At 45.2% G+C, this 13,894-nt stretch overlaps 3 protein-coding genes across 3 annotated transcripts in view; 2 read left to right on the top strand and 1 right to left on the bottom strand.

The window, feature by feature from the left end:
* Positions 1-7,722, top strand: part of Elp1 (elongator acetyltransferase complex subunit 1) — a 52,800-nt gene extending 45,078 nt beyond the window's left edge. The window contains exons 35-37 of the mRNA XM_090330391.1: positions 1,085-1,239; positions 3,600-3,675; positions 7,202-7,722. Of these exons, the coding sequence (XP_090186517.1) occupies positions 1,085-1,239; positions 3,600-3,675; positions 7,202-7,269 (299 nt within the window). The 3' untranslated portion in view covers positions 7,270-7,722. The remainder of the gene's footprint in view (positions 1-1,084; positions 1,240-3,599; positions 3,676-7,201) is intronic.
* Positions 7,723-9,403: 1,681 nt separating this feature from the next.
* Positions 9,404-11,880, bottom strand: Actl7a (actin like 7A). Its single transcript, XM_090330393.1, has one exon. It carries the CDS (start codon positions 10,847-10,849, stop codon positions 9,530-9,532), a length of 1,320 nt encoding a protein of 439 aa, XP_090186519.1. The 5' UTR covers positions 10,850-11,880; the 3' UTR covers positions 9,404-9,529.
* A 177-nt stretch (positions 11,881-12,057) lies between these two features.
* On the top strand, positions 12,058-13,518 carry Actl7b (actin like 7B). Its single transcript, XM_090330392.1, has one exon. It carries the CDS (start codon positions 12,189-12,191, stop codon positions 13,443-13,445), a length of 1,257 nt encoding a protein of 418 aa, XP_090186518.1. The 5' UTR covers positions 12,058-12,188; the 3' UTR covers positions 13,446-13,518.
* Positions 13,519-13,894: the final 376 nt, after the last annotated feature.

The raw sequence follows: 13,894 nt of genomic DNA, 5'->3' as shown, positions 1-13,894 counted from the left end.
AAGTCAGTGTATGAATACAATGAGTCTTGATTGAACTTAAAAAAAAAAATGATCTTGGGAATTAAACTCAGAGCCTATGCATGCTATGTGTACTTGACTGATTGAGATATATTCCCTAGCCCTAGTCATCTACACCAAACCTGGTTCACCTAATGATGATTTTTTTTTTTTTTTTTGGCCAGTCCTGGGCTTGAACTCAGGGCCTGAGCATTATCCTTGGGCTTTCTCAAGGCTAGAGCTCTACCACATCTGCCACAGCACCACTTCTGGCTTTTTTTTTTTTCCTATGTATGTGGTACCATGGAATCTAACCAGGTCTTTGTGCATACTAGGCAATTCTTTACCACTAAGCCAAACTCCCAGCCCCTAATGATGATTTTTAAAAGTAGAACAAAAGATGATACAAAGGTATACTTTTCCCAATTTGAGGGAAGATGAAAATTTTTACCAGAAAAGAGAATTTCAGTGCTCACTCATAGACCTAGTCCTTCTCAGCCAGTTACCTAGAAGCCTTCTTAGCATCCACCTAACTGAACTGAAAGGTTAGCACTTAAGGCCAGTGTAAAGGATTGTGTGACTTTGCTTCCTGTTTATTCATAGTGAGTTTACTTTCTCTCTCTCTCTCTCTTTTTTTGTGGGTCATAGGGCTTGAACTCAGCCTGGAAGCTGTCCCTGAGCTCTTCAAGGCTATTGCCCTATCCCTGGGCCTGGGTGTTATCCCTGAGTTCTTCAGCTCAGTGCTACCGCCCTACCCTTGAGCCAAGCCTCATTTCCCATTTTCTGGAGGTTAACTGGAGATAAGAGTCTCAGAGTCTCGGGTCCTTTTGTGCTTGGGCTGGCTTTGAACCTTGATCCTCAGAACTCAGCCTCCTGAGTAGCTAGGATTACAGGCATGAGCCACCACACTTGGCTTCCTTTCTCTTTTGTAATTGATATGATGAGATACTCCAACATTGGGAAAGAATGAGAGTGACAACAACTGTAGTGTGGTGTTTGAAATTTTATGTTTTCAAATGAAACTGTGGTATGATTCTAACAACAGACCTGAGAATACAACTTTCTCTCTCAAATTTCTTCTTTCTAGATGAAGTACACGGTATTTTAAAGGTACTCTTTCTCTTTGAGTTTGATGAGCAAGGAAGGGAATTACAGACAGCCTTTGAAGGTACTTTGCAGCTGATGGAAAGATCACTCCCAGAAATTTGGACTCTTGCCTACCAGCAGACGTCAGCTATGCCTGTAAGTTTTCTCAAATTCAGCATGTGGTATGGTTTTTCATCACTTTCGCATGTTATTGTAGTATAATCACTAAAAGGCAAAGCAAAAAACTTCCCTATGCTTAAAACATCATATCCGGCTGGGAATATGACTTAGTGGTAGATTGCTTGCTTAGCATGTATGAAGCCCTAGGTTCAATTCTTCAGTACTACATAAATGGAAAAAACCAGAAGGGTTTGTGTGGCTCCAGTGGTAGAATGCTAGCCTTGAGCAAAATGAAGGACAGTTCCCTGGCCCTGAGTTCAAGCCCCAGGACTGACAAAGAACAAAAATAAAACATTATGCTACTATTGAATAGGTTTGTATTTAAACTAAGATTTCCTTTTTGCCTTTTTAGTATAGCTTCATATTTATTAATATGCCTTTGCAGGAGTAAGTAAGCTATTATTTCTTCTTTCCAGATAAAGGAAAGCTATTGTGGAAATAGGAGGGAAGTCTTTGAGTATGTAAGATGGAGTGGAGGGGGGAAAAGCTAGGATCAGAGTTGACTTCTCATTTTCTTGTTGGGAAGTTGTGGAGAGGACTAAAATGGCTTTTGTGTCCAAGAATTCTCATGTATCACCATCTGTTTATTGTGTCATCTACCTGTTTATTCTCTCATTCCTCAAGTCATGTGGATCCAGAAAGGATTCAGTCAGTGTCCAGAAAGGAAAATGAAAGTCATATTTGCTACTTTCTCAGAGTTAAATATATGGTTTGGTTAAATAAGCATTGGTTGACTGAAATAGTAAAAGGGAAACATAGGAGAGAGGTTCGGTGTTATACTGAGGGTAATTGAAGGAAGCAGCTCATGGAACAAAGAGAAGACTTGGGGGAGATTTTGCAATTCAGCGAAAGGTCCATGTTCTTGGAACTCTGAGAAGACAAAATGGCCAGCTGGACCTGATACTTTTGGGGGCAGTACTGGAGCTAGTTCTAAGTGTATAGAAATAAATGAAAACTGGAATGAACAGTTACTATTGGGGTAAAGGAAAGAAAATCCCTTCTTCCTTCAACCTTCTACTTCGGGCATCTTCTACTGGTGTAACTAAAAATGAGCCAGCTGATGAAGAGCAGTGTTCAGGCCTCAGAGGCTCCCAGCCCCAAGCTGTGTATATAAGGCTGGGCATGATGCTTAGCGATAAGACACTGAAATTTTCTCACTGCTTGGAAACACACTGGCTTAAAGAGTTGATTTCTTCTGCTAGAAGTGGGGATATTTCCCCTGGGTACTTCACTGGAATGTTTTTAAGGTTAGACAGGAGCATGGATACATAGAAGCACTTGGCAAACTGTAGAAGTAAAAGCAACTAAAAAGTAGGACCTTGACAAATGCTTTACTATAATGAGTATTGTCTAGAAAGGAAAATGATCTTCCTCTTCAAAGCTGTGGTGTTTTAGATTAACAGTTTTGAATGTCTTTGATCCCTTCTTCTGCTCAGATAACATTTGATTTAAGGCACCAGTTACATGAGGAAAAATGATTGGGAATTTTTTAATTTTTTTTTGGTGCTAGTCCAGTGGCTTGAATGTAGGGTCTGGGCACTGTCCTTGAGATTGTTTTGCTCAATGCTGCCACTTTAGCCACAGCTCCACTTCTGGCTTTTTTTTTGGTAGTTTTTAGCGTATATAAGATTCTCATACTTTCCTGCCCAGCCTGGCTTCAAACACTAATCCTTAAATCTTAGATTCCTGAGTAGCTGGGATTATAGGCATAAGCCACCGCCTCCTGGCTCAGGAAGTTTTTTTGTTTTGCTTCATGATATATGGGAATGAATGTGTTCAGAATACCATGAGTCACTTGAAATGCTGTTGAGTTTATAGCATTATTCCTGAGAATACTCTGCCCAGGTAATGTGTATAGAGATGAATGAAGACAATCAGCAGGCTGGTGTCTGCATGGAGGCTTCCTACAGGCATGGAGTTCTGTGAAGTCTTAAGCAGAGTTTGCATTATACTTGGAAGATGCATATCTTTGTATTTGTTTTAATACAAAGAAAATTGGCTGTTTCCAAGTTTTTGAGTATAACAGGTACTCATTGTACTCTATAGTTTCTTGTATTTTCTCCTCTCCTTAGGATGTGACTTGCTGTTTAGAAAAGATAAGCTATATACCATTGAGGAGTGTTACCTTACCTTGCCCCCATCATTACCTTTTTCTTCTGAGAGAAAAGTAGAGAAGCTGGCTGAAGGAGCTCACATAGGAAATGAGAATTGCCATGTTGATACCATACTAATGAAAATATCAGGCTGCTTACTGCTGATAGAAATTTGGCCTTTGTTTTTTAAGTCATCAGAAGTGTTAAGATAATCTTTGATGATCTAGTCTATTTTCTGTTTAGGTTCTAGGTCCAGATTCTACTGCAAATAGTATCATGGCCTCTTATCAACGTCAGAAGACTTCAGCTCCTGTTCCTGGTTAGTATTCCTTTCCTATCAGGAGGACTAGCTATAGCTATTAAGATCTACTATATAAGGAGATAATGGATTTTGGATAGGGACTGTGATTCCTCTTCAACTTTGAGACTACATCTTCAATAGATCATTTTAAAATTCTAGTAGTAGTATGGAGGGGAGTGTGAGAAGGACCTAATATAATTAAATGTATAATTAAATATATAATTTAATAACATTATTTAGTAACACTGACATACAATTGTCATATACATCACAATTGCAGTTTGGGTTCAAGCTGTCTATATGTATGTATACATTTGAAAAATTGTCTGAACTATCCATTTTTGGTTTTGTAGATACATATTACACCTTGGGGACATAATTCTTCCTTAAGAACTGGACCTTTTTATTACCTTTATGATAATATAACTTGAAGACAAGTCCCCCAAAATATTAGTACTTTATCTTCACTTTCTATTTAATTATAGCTCTTTGCTTGTTGGGAGTGATGGTTCTCACTTAGATACTTATTACTAGAAATTATAAGCCCATAAAATTTTTTTGGAAAGTTGGCTAGAAAATTCTCATAGATTCGGCATCTGAGTATTTGCCTTTCAGGTGGATTCCTCAAACATACAAGTCTCTCTTGGTTTTAAAAAGTCATGGTATAGGGGTTGGGGATTTACCTCAGCAGAAGAGCCCTTGCCTGGCAAGTGCTTCAAGGCTCTGAGTTCGATCCTCAGCTCTGGGGGGAAAAAAAGTCATGGTATAAACTACTCAAAAAATAGCCGGACACAGTGGCTCATGCCTGTAATCCTAGCTACTCGGGAGGCTGAGATGTGAGGATCAAGGTTCAAAGCCAGCCTGGGCACAAAAGGACCTGAGACTCTTTATCTCTAGTTAACCTCTAGAAAACGGGAAGTGGGGCTGTGGCTCAAGGGTAGGACAGTAGCCATGAACTGAAGAGCTCAGGACAGCGCCCAGGCCCAGAGTTCAAGCCCAACAACAACAAAAAAGCCATGGTATGTCCTAAAATAATTGGCCTTCTTTTAATGATCTTACTTTCATCTTCTTTCATGTGGCTGGCAGCATTCTGAGTTTTTTTTTTTTTTCTTTCATTTAAATGCTGTGCTATAACAGCATTTAGATGACATTTGGAGTAGCTCTTGGGGGTTAAAATTTACCAGCATGTGTTCCCTGCCTTTGTTTCAACTAAACTCCTGTGTCTGTACAGTCACTACTGGAGTCTTAGGTCCCTTCTCTTCTGGTGTCTGGCAACCTGCTTTTGGTGAGAATTCAACACATACACTTATTTCTGAGACACTAAAAATTAACTGTAGACCTGAGGCCATTGGGTATTTATTTTGTCCTGCCTTTTGCTGCTGGCCTGATGATAGCTGTAGGGAGATGCTCAGTCACATAGTCCCTGGCTGTTCTAGTCAGCTTCTCCACATCAAGGGGCACTTCGACTTCCAACTGAGCTATAAACTAAGATGCTGACAACTCATCTGAGTGTTGGTTATTAATATACTGCTGTTGCAAGGTGTGTCAAACAAGGGAAGTTCTTACAAGGCATTGATAGACTACTTACAAAATCATTCCCACTCAAATATTGCTCAGCTGCCTTGACAGTAACAAGTGAGAGAACAATTTGACTATAAAAAGGACTTTGGAAAAATTTTAAGTCTTTAAAAGTATTTTTGTAAAATGACTTTATGGGCATGAAATTCAAGCGTGGAAATGTGAAAGCTGTCACATCCTGCTGTCAGTTTGTCAGAACCCATTCTGTCTAGAAAGCTAGTAGTTGGTATTTATTCTTAGTTAAGTCTAAACTTGACTTGTTTCATTTTCAAAGTAAGATAGGATCTTTATTTTTGTAGCTTATTTCTTTTCTTCAGATAGTCTCAAACTTCACTCACTGTGACATTATGGATCTAGTTGACAATTTACATATGAATCAATATTAATTTTTTTTTTTTTTGCCAGTCCTGGGGCTTGAGCTCAGGGCCTAAACCCTGTCCTTGGGCTTTCCTCAAGGCAAGTGCTCTACCACTTGAGCCATAGCACCACTTCTGGCTTCTCTATATATGTGGTACTGAGGAATCGAATCCAGGTCTTCATGCATGCTATACGAGCACTCTACCACTACGCCAAACTCTTAGCCCAATATTAATATTTTTATATATCTAAAAGCTCTGAGGGGCTTTTAGTCTGTGGGGTGAGGTTGACTGGTAGTTAAGTACATATGTGTAAGTACAAAACTCTATACCAGCAGTGAGTCTGAATTATAAAGTATGCTAACCTCCCCAAATTTCACAATTTTTAGTCATGTATGTTTATGTAAGATGGGAAAATCATGGTTATTTTTATCATCCTTATCTTGAGCATTGTCTCACATTGTTAAATATTCCTTGAAAACACTCGTTAATATCTGTACACTAGTATGTGCAGGTATTCTGCTGGAATTTAATCATAAATTTGAAAAGGACCTAGAGTATGGCCTAGTGGTGGAGTGCTTACCTAGAATGCATGAAGCCCTGAGCTCTGGGTTCTATTTCTTGGTATATACACAGAAAAGACAGAACTGGTGCTGTGGCTCAGTGGTAGAGTGCTAGCCTTGAGAAAGCTTGAGAACAGTACCTAGGCCTTGAGTTCAAGCCTCAGGATTGGGGGAAAATAATTTTTTTTGAAGAATATTATCCTTATATACATTGTTTTCCTATAGCTCTGTTTCTTGTCTGTGGTTCCTAAGCAGATAAGAAACTACATATATCTACCCGAAAGAGTGCTTGAAGTTTTAGGTTGCAGTGATAGAATAATTTCCCCCCAAAACCAAGTTTTTTTTAAATAGCATTGGTGCTAGAGTTGAAATTCATTGCCTTGCACTTTCTAGGCAGGCACTGAGCCGCTTTGAGCTACTCTTCCAGCCATTTTCTAGTTGTTTTTTAGAGTCCCGCCAGCCTACATCACCATTTCTGCATCCTGGAAAGCTAGGATGACAGACATGTGCCACCTTTTCATTGACTAATTTGGGATCTTGCTGGCTTTCTGCCCAAGTAGGTCTTGAATTGCAGTCCTTCCAATTTTCACCTCCTAAGTAGCTAGGAGGCAGGAATATCTTTATTTGTCATTATAAAGTACTTAATTCTGTCCATTCACTTTGCATGCTGTGTACATTCTACTTCGTTTACTATTATAAATCAAGGCGAATTTTACATGTGACAAAAATGTACCCATCTTAGGTTTACAATATAACTTTTAATAAATCTATACTACTGCTGTGTAATCACTCCTCAGATAAAAGACAGAACCTACTTTAAATCACTTGCCTGCAGTTAAGTATGGACACTGTCCTCAGGTCAGGTCTTCTATGCTGTTTGTTTGTGTTTGCTCTGACTGGAGATTCAAGAACAGGCATAGAAACTCTCTCCATGATGTTTGTCAGGTGTAAAAACCTAATCACCTAATTTAATAGAATTCCTGCTTCAGGTCCCCCCAGCCGAAGAGGTTTGTCTATCACACTTTTCTTCCTTTCTCACCTTTGCAGATGCTGAGATTTTTATACCGCCAAAGATTGACAGAAGAAATCAGTGGAAACTGAGCCTACTAGAGTAACCAACCCCAGATAGGAAGGCAGCAACAAAGACCTCTTCCTACTCATTCCACATCCCTCCACCCAGCCCATCCTTGCTCTTCCAGGCAGCCAGCATTGAGACCACCTGGGAAGCACAGTGGTCAGCCTTTGTTACTGAAGGCTATCTGCACCAGACATCAGCAGATAGCAGGCAGTTCTCTTTTGCATTTGAGTATACATAGTAATCAGTAGCAAAACTTTTTTTTTTTTAAGAATTGCTGTTCTATTTAGTGCTGTTTGAGAGTATGATTATTTATGACAGTCGTGAGATAGGTCTCATTCCCAGATACAGATCTGATTTGTACTACAGCCTTGGACTAATCACATGATAACTGGTACCTCAGTTGTTGTCTGTTAATGGGGAATGGTATTTCAAGGCTTCTACCTCAAAAATATTAACACAAATAAAATAATGTTTTGAATTTTTTTTTGAACTAAGGTCTCACTCTATAGGCCATGCTGGCCTTGAACTCATGATCCTCCTGCCTCAGCCTCCTAAGTGTAGGGATTATGGATGTCCACAAGGCCCAGTATAAAATAACAAAAAATGTTTTATGTCACTAGGCCATGGGTTGAGCCATGGGTTGGCCATGGGTTCAGCCATTATTACAGGGACTATTTATTACTAGAGATTTAGCAGTGTTAGAATTTCAGAGCTGGGTGAGCGATATACATGGTTAGAATGCTTTGTTCTCCCAATTCTACTTTAACCAAAATGTTTTCATCTATGTCTAGCCCATTTAACTTGCTTTTCTTTCTGACCTCTGTTTCATTCAGTTTCCAAAAGAACTTGGTTGTTTTCTTTGGAAAAGTTGAGAATGTTTTCTCCTTTTTGGCAAGTCTAGAAAAAGCTCCATTTATTTTGACAAGAGTTCTGTGGCTGATCTTTGGGTAAAGTTAAAAATTTCTCCCAGACTTTTAATATCAGAGCCTTCATTGCTATTTAAGCTCAGGAAATTCTGCTTTTGATCTTCAGAGTACACACACACACACACACACACACACACACACACACACACACACAGTATTTTGTATTACCTCAAATTGTAATGTAAGAAGACTTTTTAGTTCTTTTTGCTGGTTGTTTTGTTGTTTGGTTTGGTTTGGTTTAGTGATACTGTGGTTTGAGCTTAGGGTCTTGTCATATCCATAGCCCTTTTTTTGCGTTATTTTTCTAATAAGGCCTGGATTTTCCCGGGGCTATCGTCAGGCTGTGCTCTTCCTGCCCAGCCTCCTTAGTAGCCGCAGTGACCATGTGCACTGTCAGACACACTGTGCCTGTCTCCTTTTCCCCTGCTGGCTCCAAACCACAGTGTCCACCTTGGCTAGTGAGATGTTACATACAGAGTCTGGAGCTATTCACTTGGTGTAATTTAAAAGTTATCACACAACAAAAAAAAGGTGCATATTGTGCCTTGAGAAGTATACTTTTGTATTCACGCCTGTAATAGATTTTCAATAATTAGCTCAGTTTCTGAAAGGACTTTGCAACTACTCTTTGGCAAGAATGAATGAACATAATAATGAGAGCAACTCAGGCTGAAGGACTGAAGTAAATGTGTCTGTTAATAGTGTGGATTTTCGTGGATTGTTTCCTTAATAAGTTGTAGCAGCAAGAATTAATTACTGTCTCATGGAGCAGACTTGAATTTTGTTCACTTTGAAAAGAAGCTTTCCTGATAAAGGGGAAGTCTGAATAGATTCTCATTCTCTGAGGAGCTACTTCTGTAAGTACCTTGCTTGTGACATGATTTTCTTTGGCCTCCATTCACCGTGATGGCTTAAGAAGAACTGCTATTGACTGGGGGTTAGGAAAAGGCACAATTAGAAGTTAGACATCTTCACGAGCCCTGCAGCTTTGTGGGTTGAACTTTCTTCCCACTGTTGTTTGTGGAAAGGACGCTTATCCCCACAGCACTTAGCCTATTCTGCATTTCCCTCCCAAGCTGATTTTAATAAAGTGGTTCCTAAAGGGGAACACATCCAATAAAGGACTAATTTTAGATTGTTTTCCTCCAGATTAAGTGTTGTTTATCCTTCTCATTACCACTACTACACTTTTAGCAAATGCATGATTTCAAAAAGGCTGCATCAGTCAGGAAATAGACACAGTGAGGTGGGAACATGAGGGGTGTTTAATGCTATAGGAAAATGTGTGCCAGATCAGCTCCCTGTGGGTAGAATGGGTGCTCTCCCAGCAAAGCTGGCACACTGCCGACACAGTGGCCCTGCCTAGTCAGTTCAGAAGCACCGTCTGTAAAGGAAGAAAGGCCCATGTTCCTCATACTCGAAGCGGTGGACCCACAGTGGTTGGAAACCCTGAAGCGAGGCCAGGATAGAGCCCCCAGTCCACACTGCAGTGTCTCTCTCCGGCAGCACGTTTACCTGTGGGTTGTCGTTGGGACACATGCTGCTCAGCTCCTTCTGCAGGCGGTTAGGGAAACCACTGAGCATCGTGCTGCCCCCGCAGAGCAGGATGTTCCCCATGAGATCTCGTTTGAGCGCGATGTCACATTTGTTCAGGCAGGACACAGTCTGGGTGTGGAGCCCCAGCTGCATAGACTTGATCAGAGATGGCTTGAAGAACATCTCTGAGCAGAGGAACCTCTCTTGGCCCAGGTGGATTTCTTTCCCATCAGGCAGAATATACCGAATCTCATGGTCAAGGGGTGGTACCTTCTTCTCTTCAATGGGGTCTAGCGCCACAAAGCAGCATTTCTTCTTGATGTCCTCCACGATGCTTATCTGGTCCTCAGTGAAATGTTTTCCTGTGTCATTCATCAGGCTCATCAGGTAGGTGGTCAGGTCATAGCCTGCGTAATCCAGCCTTCCAGTGATGCTGGGCAGAGGGTAGCCCTCGTAGATGGGGACTACATAGGACACTCCATGGCCCACCTCCACCACCAGGCCTGAGGTTCTCCCGTAGGAGTACATGGACAAGCGGGACTGGTAGGCGATGTGCATTGCAGGTGTGTTGAACGTTTCAAACAGCATCTCAGCATACTTCTCTCGGTTGGTGTGGGGACTCAGAGGAGGATCTGAAACCAAGACTGCATGCTCCTCTGAGGCGATCTTCATCTCTTGTTGGAAGAGGTATTCCCAGATGTCCTGCACTGTATCCCAGTCCACGATGATGCCATGTCGTAGAGGGTTAACCAGCTTGAGACGAACCTCCGGATTGAGGAGTTCCTGCCCCACAAACGTCTCCTTGCGATTATCCCCAGTCTTGGCAGTCTCCATATAGGGCTTGCCCACCATTGTCGAGATCTTGTGAGTGGGCTTGGGCAGGCCAGCAAAGCCACATTTACAGTAGCCAGTGCCAAGGTCCACTACCACTGCTTTGGTCACCTCTAGCTTGGCCTTGTCTGTGGACGTTGATTGCATAGCTTCTTGTGACTCAGAACTGCCTCCGCGAACCCATACTGCCCGCTTCGCAGGGCCTTCCTTCACAGATGCAATCTGGAGGAGCTGTGTCTGCAGGGAGGCCTGGTCACCTACTTTCTTGGCAGGTCCATCCCCTATGCTTACTGTCTGTGGAGCCCATATACTTTCAAGAGCCATACTGCTCCCAGAAAGTCCTCAGTCCCGCTGGCTTCAAGGCCTGAAAGGCCTGTATCAGAAGAGAGCAGGAGAATTTTCCCAACAATGACATCACTGATTGTGACAGAATTCAGTGACCTGGGCCTTTCTAGGTACTGAGAACCATTTAGGATATTACTTGTGTAGTGGTAATAAAGATGATTGCATTCAACTAATATTGTTACCATGTGCAAGTAGCGTAGACTGTAGTGACGAGAAACTGCCAAAATGTGCCACGGCTGGCTAGGTGAATGTAATCCTAGCTACTTGGGAGGCAGAGATAGAGTTGTTCATGACCTTCCTTAAGAAAAAGCTTCCTGACACAACTGGGATGCCATGGAAGAGAAATTACTTTTGGAATACATTTGTACTTTTCATCAGAGTTGGAGGGGTAAGGCAGTGAAGTTATACCTTAGAGTCCTACTAATGAGAATATTGGCTCCTCTGAGAATATTCAGCAAGGGTGGGCACCCCTCCTCCATGCCTTCCTCTTTGGCGTACTGTATAGACTCATCTTAGTGAGACCTAATCTGCATGCATCGCAGAGACTGCTGCACTACTGTGGGTTGTCTCTGAAGCCAGACGCGGTAGTACCATGACCTGTCTCACTCCAGAATCCTACCTTAAGTCACCCCAGGACCTTACCCCTCACCCCAGCTCTGCTCTATTCACTAGTGGCTTTTGCCACAACTCCCCCCTTTGAGGCCAATGGGTCCTTGCCATGTGGAATATGAGAGAAGAAAAAGGCCAAACACAGGTTCATGGGCTTGGTTAACTATGGGAGACGGCCAGAATGGGAGGCGAGCCCTTAGGACCCTCTACCTGTAAGGAGGTGTGCTGGAGTTGGGTGAGTACTGGCTGTCAAGAGCTGTTCCCTCTGGATTCTGACCCCTAGCTCTGCCTGCTTCCCAGGATTCTGCAAAATAACTTAGGTAGCTGGTACAGCAGCTGGTTCACTAGAGGAGCTGGAACATGAGAAGCAGAGGGAGAGAGAGGGAGAGAGAGAGTGTGTGTGTGTGTGTGTGTGTGTGTGTGTGTGTGTGTGGAGGGGTGGGGGGGATGCCCCGGGAACAGGTGTTAGAGGCCAGCTGGCCACCCTAGAAGAGACCAATTCCGGGGCACGGGGAAGGGGGAAGCCAGGTTAAGGTCACCCCCCTCCCCCCGAATGGACCAGCCCTCCCTCCCCCCCCCCCTCCCCGTAACGTCAGCGTCACAATTCCAAGTGGTCGCCAAGGCACTGGTGGAGGCGGACTCTTCTCCCCAAGGAGCTTCTGGGAGGCAGACACGAGAAGGTGAGAAAGGAAGGAAGGCAGGCAGGCAGATGGCGACCAGAAACAGCACCAGCCCCATCCCCCTGGGCACGGCCCAGGGCGACCCCGGAGAGGCGGGCACAGGCCCCGGCCCGGAGATGGGCCCCCGGGACACGGGCTCCACCGCCCCGCTCAAGATGAAGCCCAAGAAGATCCGGAAGATCAAGGCTCTCATCATTGACCTGGGCTCCCAGTACTGCAAGTGCGGGTACGCGGGCGAGCCGCGACCCACCTACTTCATCTCGTCCACCGTGGGCAAGCGCAGCCCGGAGCTGGCGGCCGACGCGGGCGACACCCGCAAGGAGACCTACGTGGGCCACGAGCTGCTCAACATGGAGGCGTCGCTGAAGCTGGTGAACCCGCTGAAGCACGGCGTGGTGGTGGACTGGGACTGCGTGCAGAACATCTGGGAGTACATCTTCCACACGGCCATGAAGATCGTCCCCGAGGAGCACGCCGTGCTGGTGTCCGACCCCCCGCTCAGCCCCGCGGGCCACCGCGAAAAGTACGCCGAGCTTATGTTCGAGACCTTCGGCGTGCCGGCCATGCACGTCACCTCGCAGGCGCTGCTGTCCATCTACTCGTACGGCAAGACCTCGGGGCTGGTGGTGGAGAGCGGCCACGGCGTGTCGCACGTAGTGCCCATCTCCGAGGGCGACGTGCTGCCGGACCTGGCGGCCCGCGCCACCTACGCGGGCGGCGACCTCACCCACTACCTGATGCGGCTGCTCAACGACGCCGGCCAGAAGTTCACGGACGACCACCTGCACATCATCGAGCACATCAAGAAGAAGTGCTGCTACGCCGCGCTGCTGCCGGACGAGGAGCTGGGCCTGGGCCTGGAGGAGCTGCGCGTGGACTACGAGCTCCCCGACGGCAAGGTCATCACCATCGGCCAGGAGCGCTTCCGCTGCGCCGAGATGCTCTTCAAGCCCTCCCTGGCCGGCTGCGCCCAGCCCAGCCTGCCCGAGCTCACGGCCGCCTGCCTGGCCCGCTGTCAGGACACGGGCTTCAAGGAGGAGATGGCCGCCAGCGTCCTGCTGTGCGGCGGCTGCACCATGCTCGACGGCTTCCCCGAGCGCTTCCAGCGGGAGCTCAACCGCCTCTGCCCCCAGGACAGCCCCGCCGTGGCCGCCGCGCCCGAGAGGAAGACCTCCGTGTGGACCGGCGGCTCCATCCTGGCCTCGCTACAGGCCTTCCAGCAGCTCTGGGTCAGCAAGGAAGAGTTCGAGGAGCGGGGCAGCGCGGCCATCTACAGCAAGTGCTGAGGGGGGCGGGCCCCGCTGGCAAGGCCACTCTATACAGTTCACAGAATTTCACATTAAAGTTTACTATGCGGCAGTTCTTGTTCTTTTTTTTCCCCCTGCCCCAGATTTCTGCAGTGTCGAAACCCGGTGGGCTTGGAAGTATCAGCATCTCTGGCTCTCTGGCAGGAGGAGGGGAGGAGGATGGGACCCTCCCCCCCCTGCACAACTCCTGAAGAGTAACATCAACCCTCCTCTCACTTGCAAGTCAGCTCTCAGCCAACGTGCAATCGCTGCAATTAAAGGATCACCCTTGCCTGGTTCATTGGTGGATTGGGGGAAATGGGTGTCTGTGGGGTGCAAGGGGGTGCATGGGACTGGGCGTTGTCTTGGACTTGAGAAGGAATCAGGACAAGGCATCTCTTGAGGCCTTGTACATTCAGTTCTTTCCTGTTGCCCAGAATGGCTTCCTG

The sequence above is a fragment of the Megascapheus bottae genome, chromosome 3 (assembly GCF_031878675.1).
Source record: "Megascapheus bottae isolate mThoBot1 chromosome 3, mThoBot2.hap1, whole genome shotgun sequence".
Taxonomy (NCBI): Eukaryota; Metazoa; Chordata; class Mammalia; order Rodentia; family Geomyidae; genus Megascapheus; species Megascapheus bottae.
Note: the sequence above shows the minus strand (reverse complement) of the source record. Positions and strands in the feature narration are given on the sequence as shown.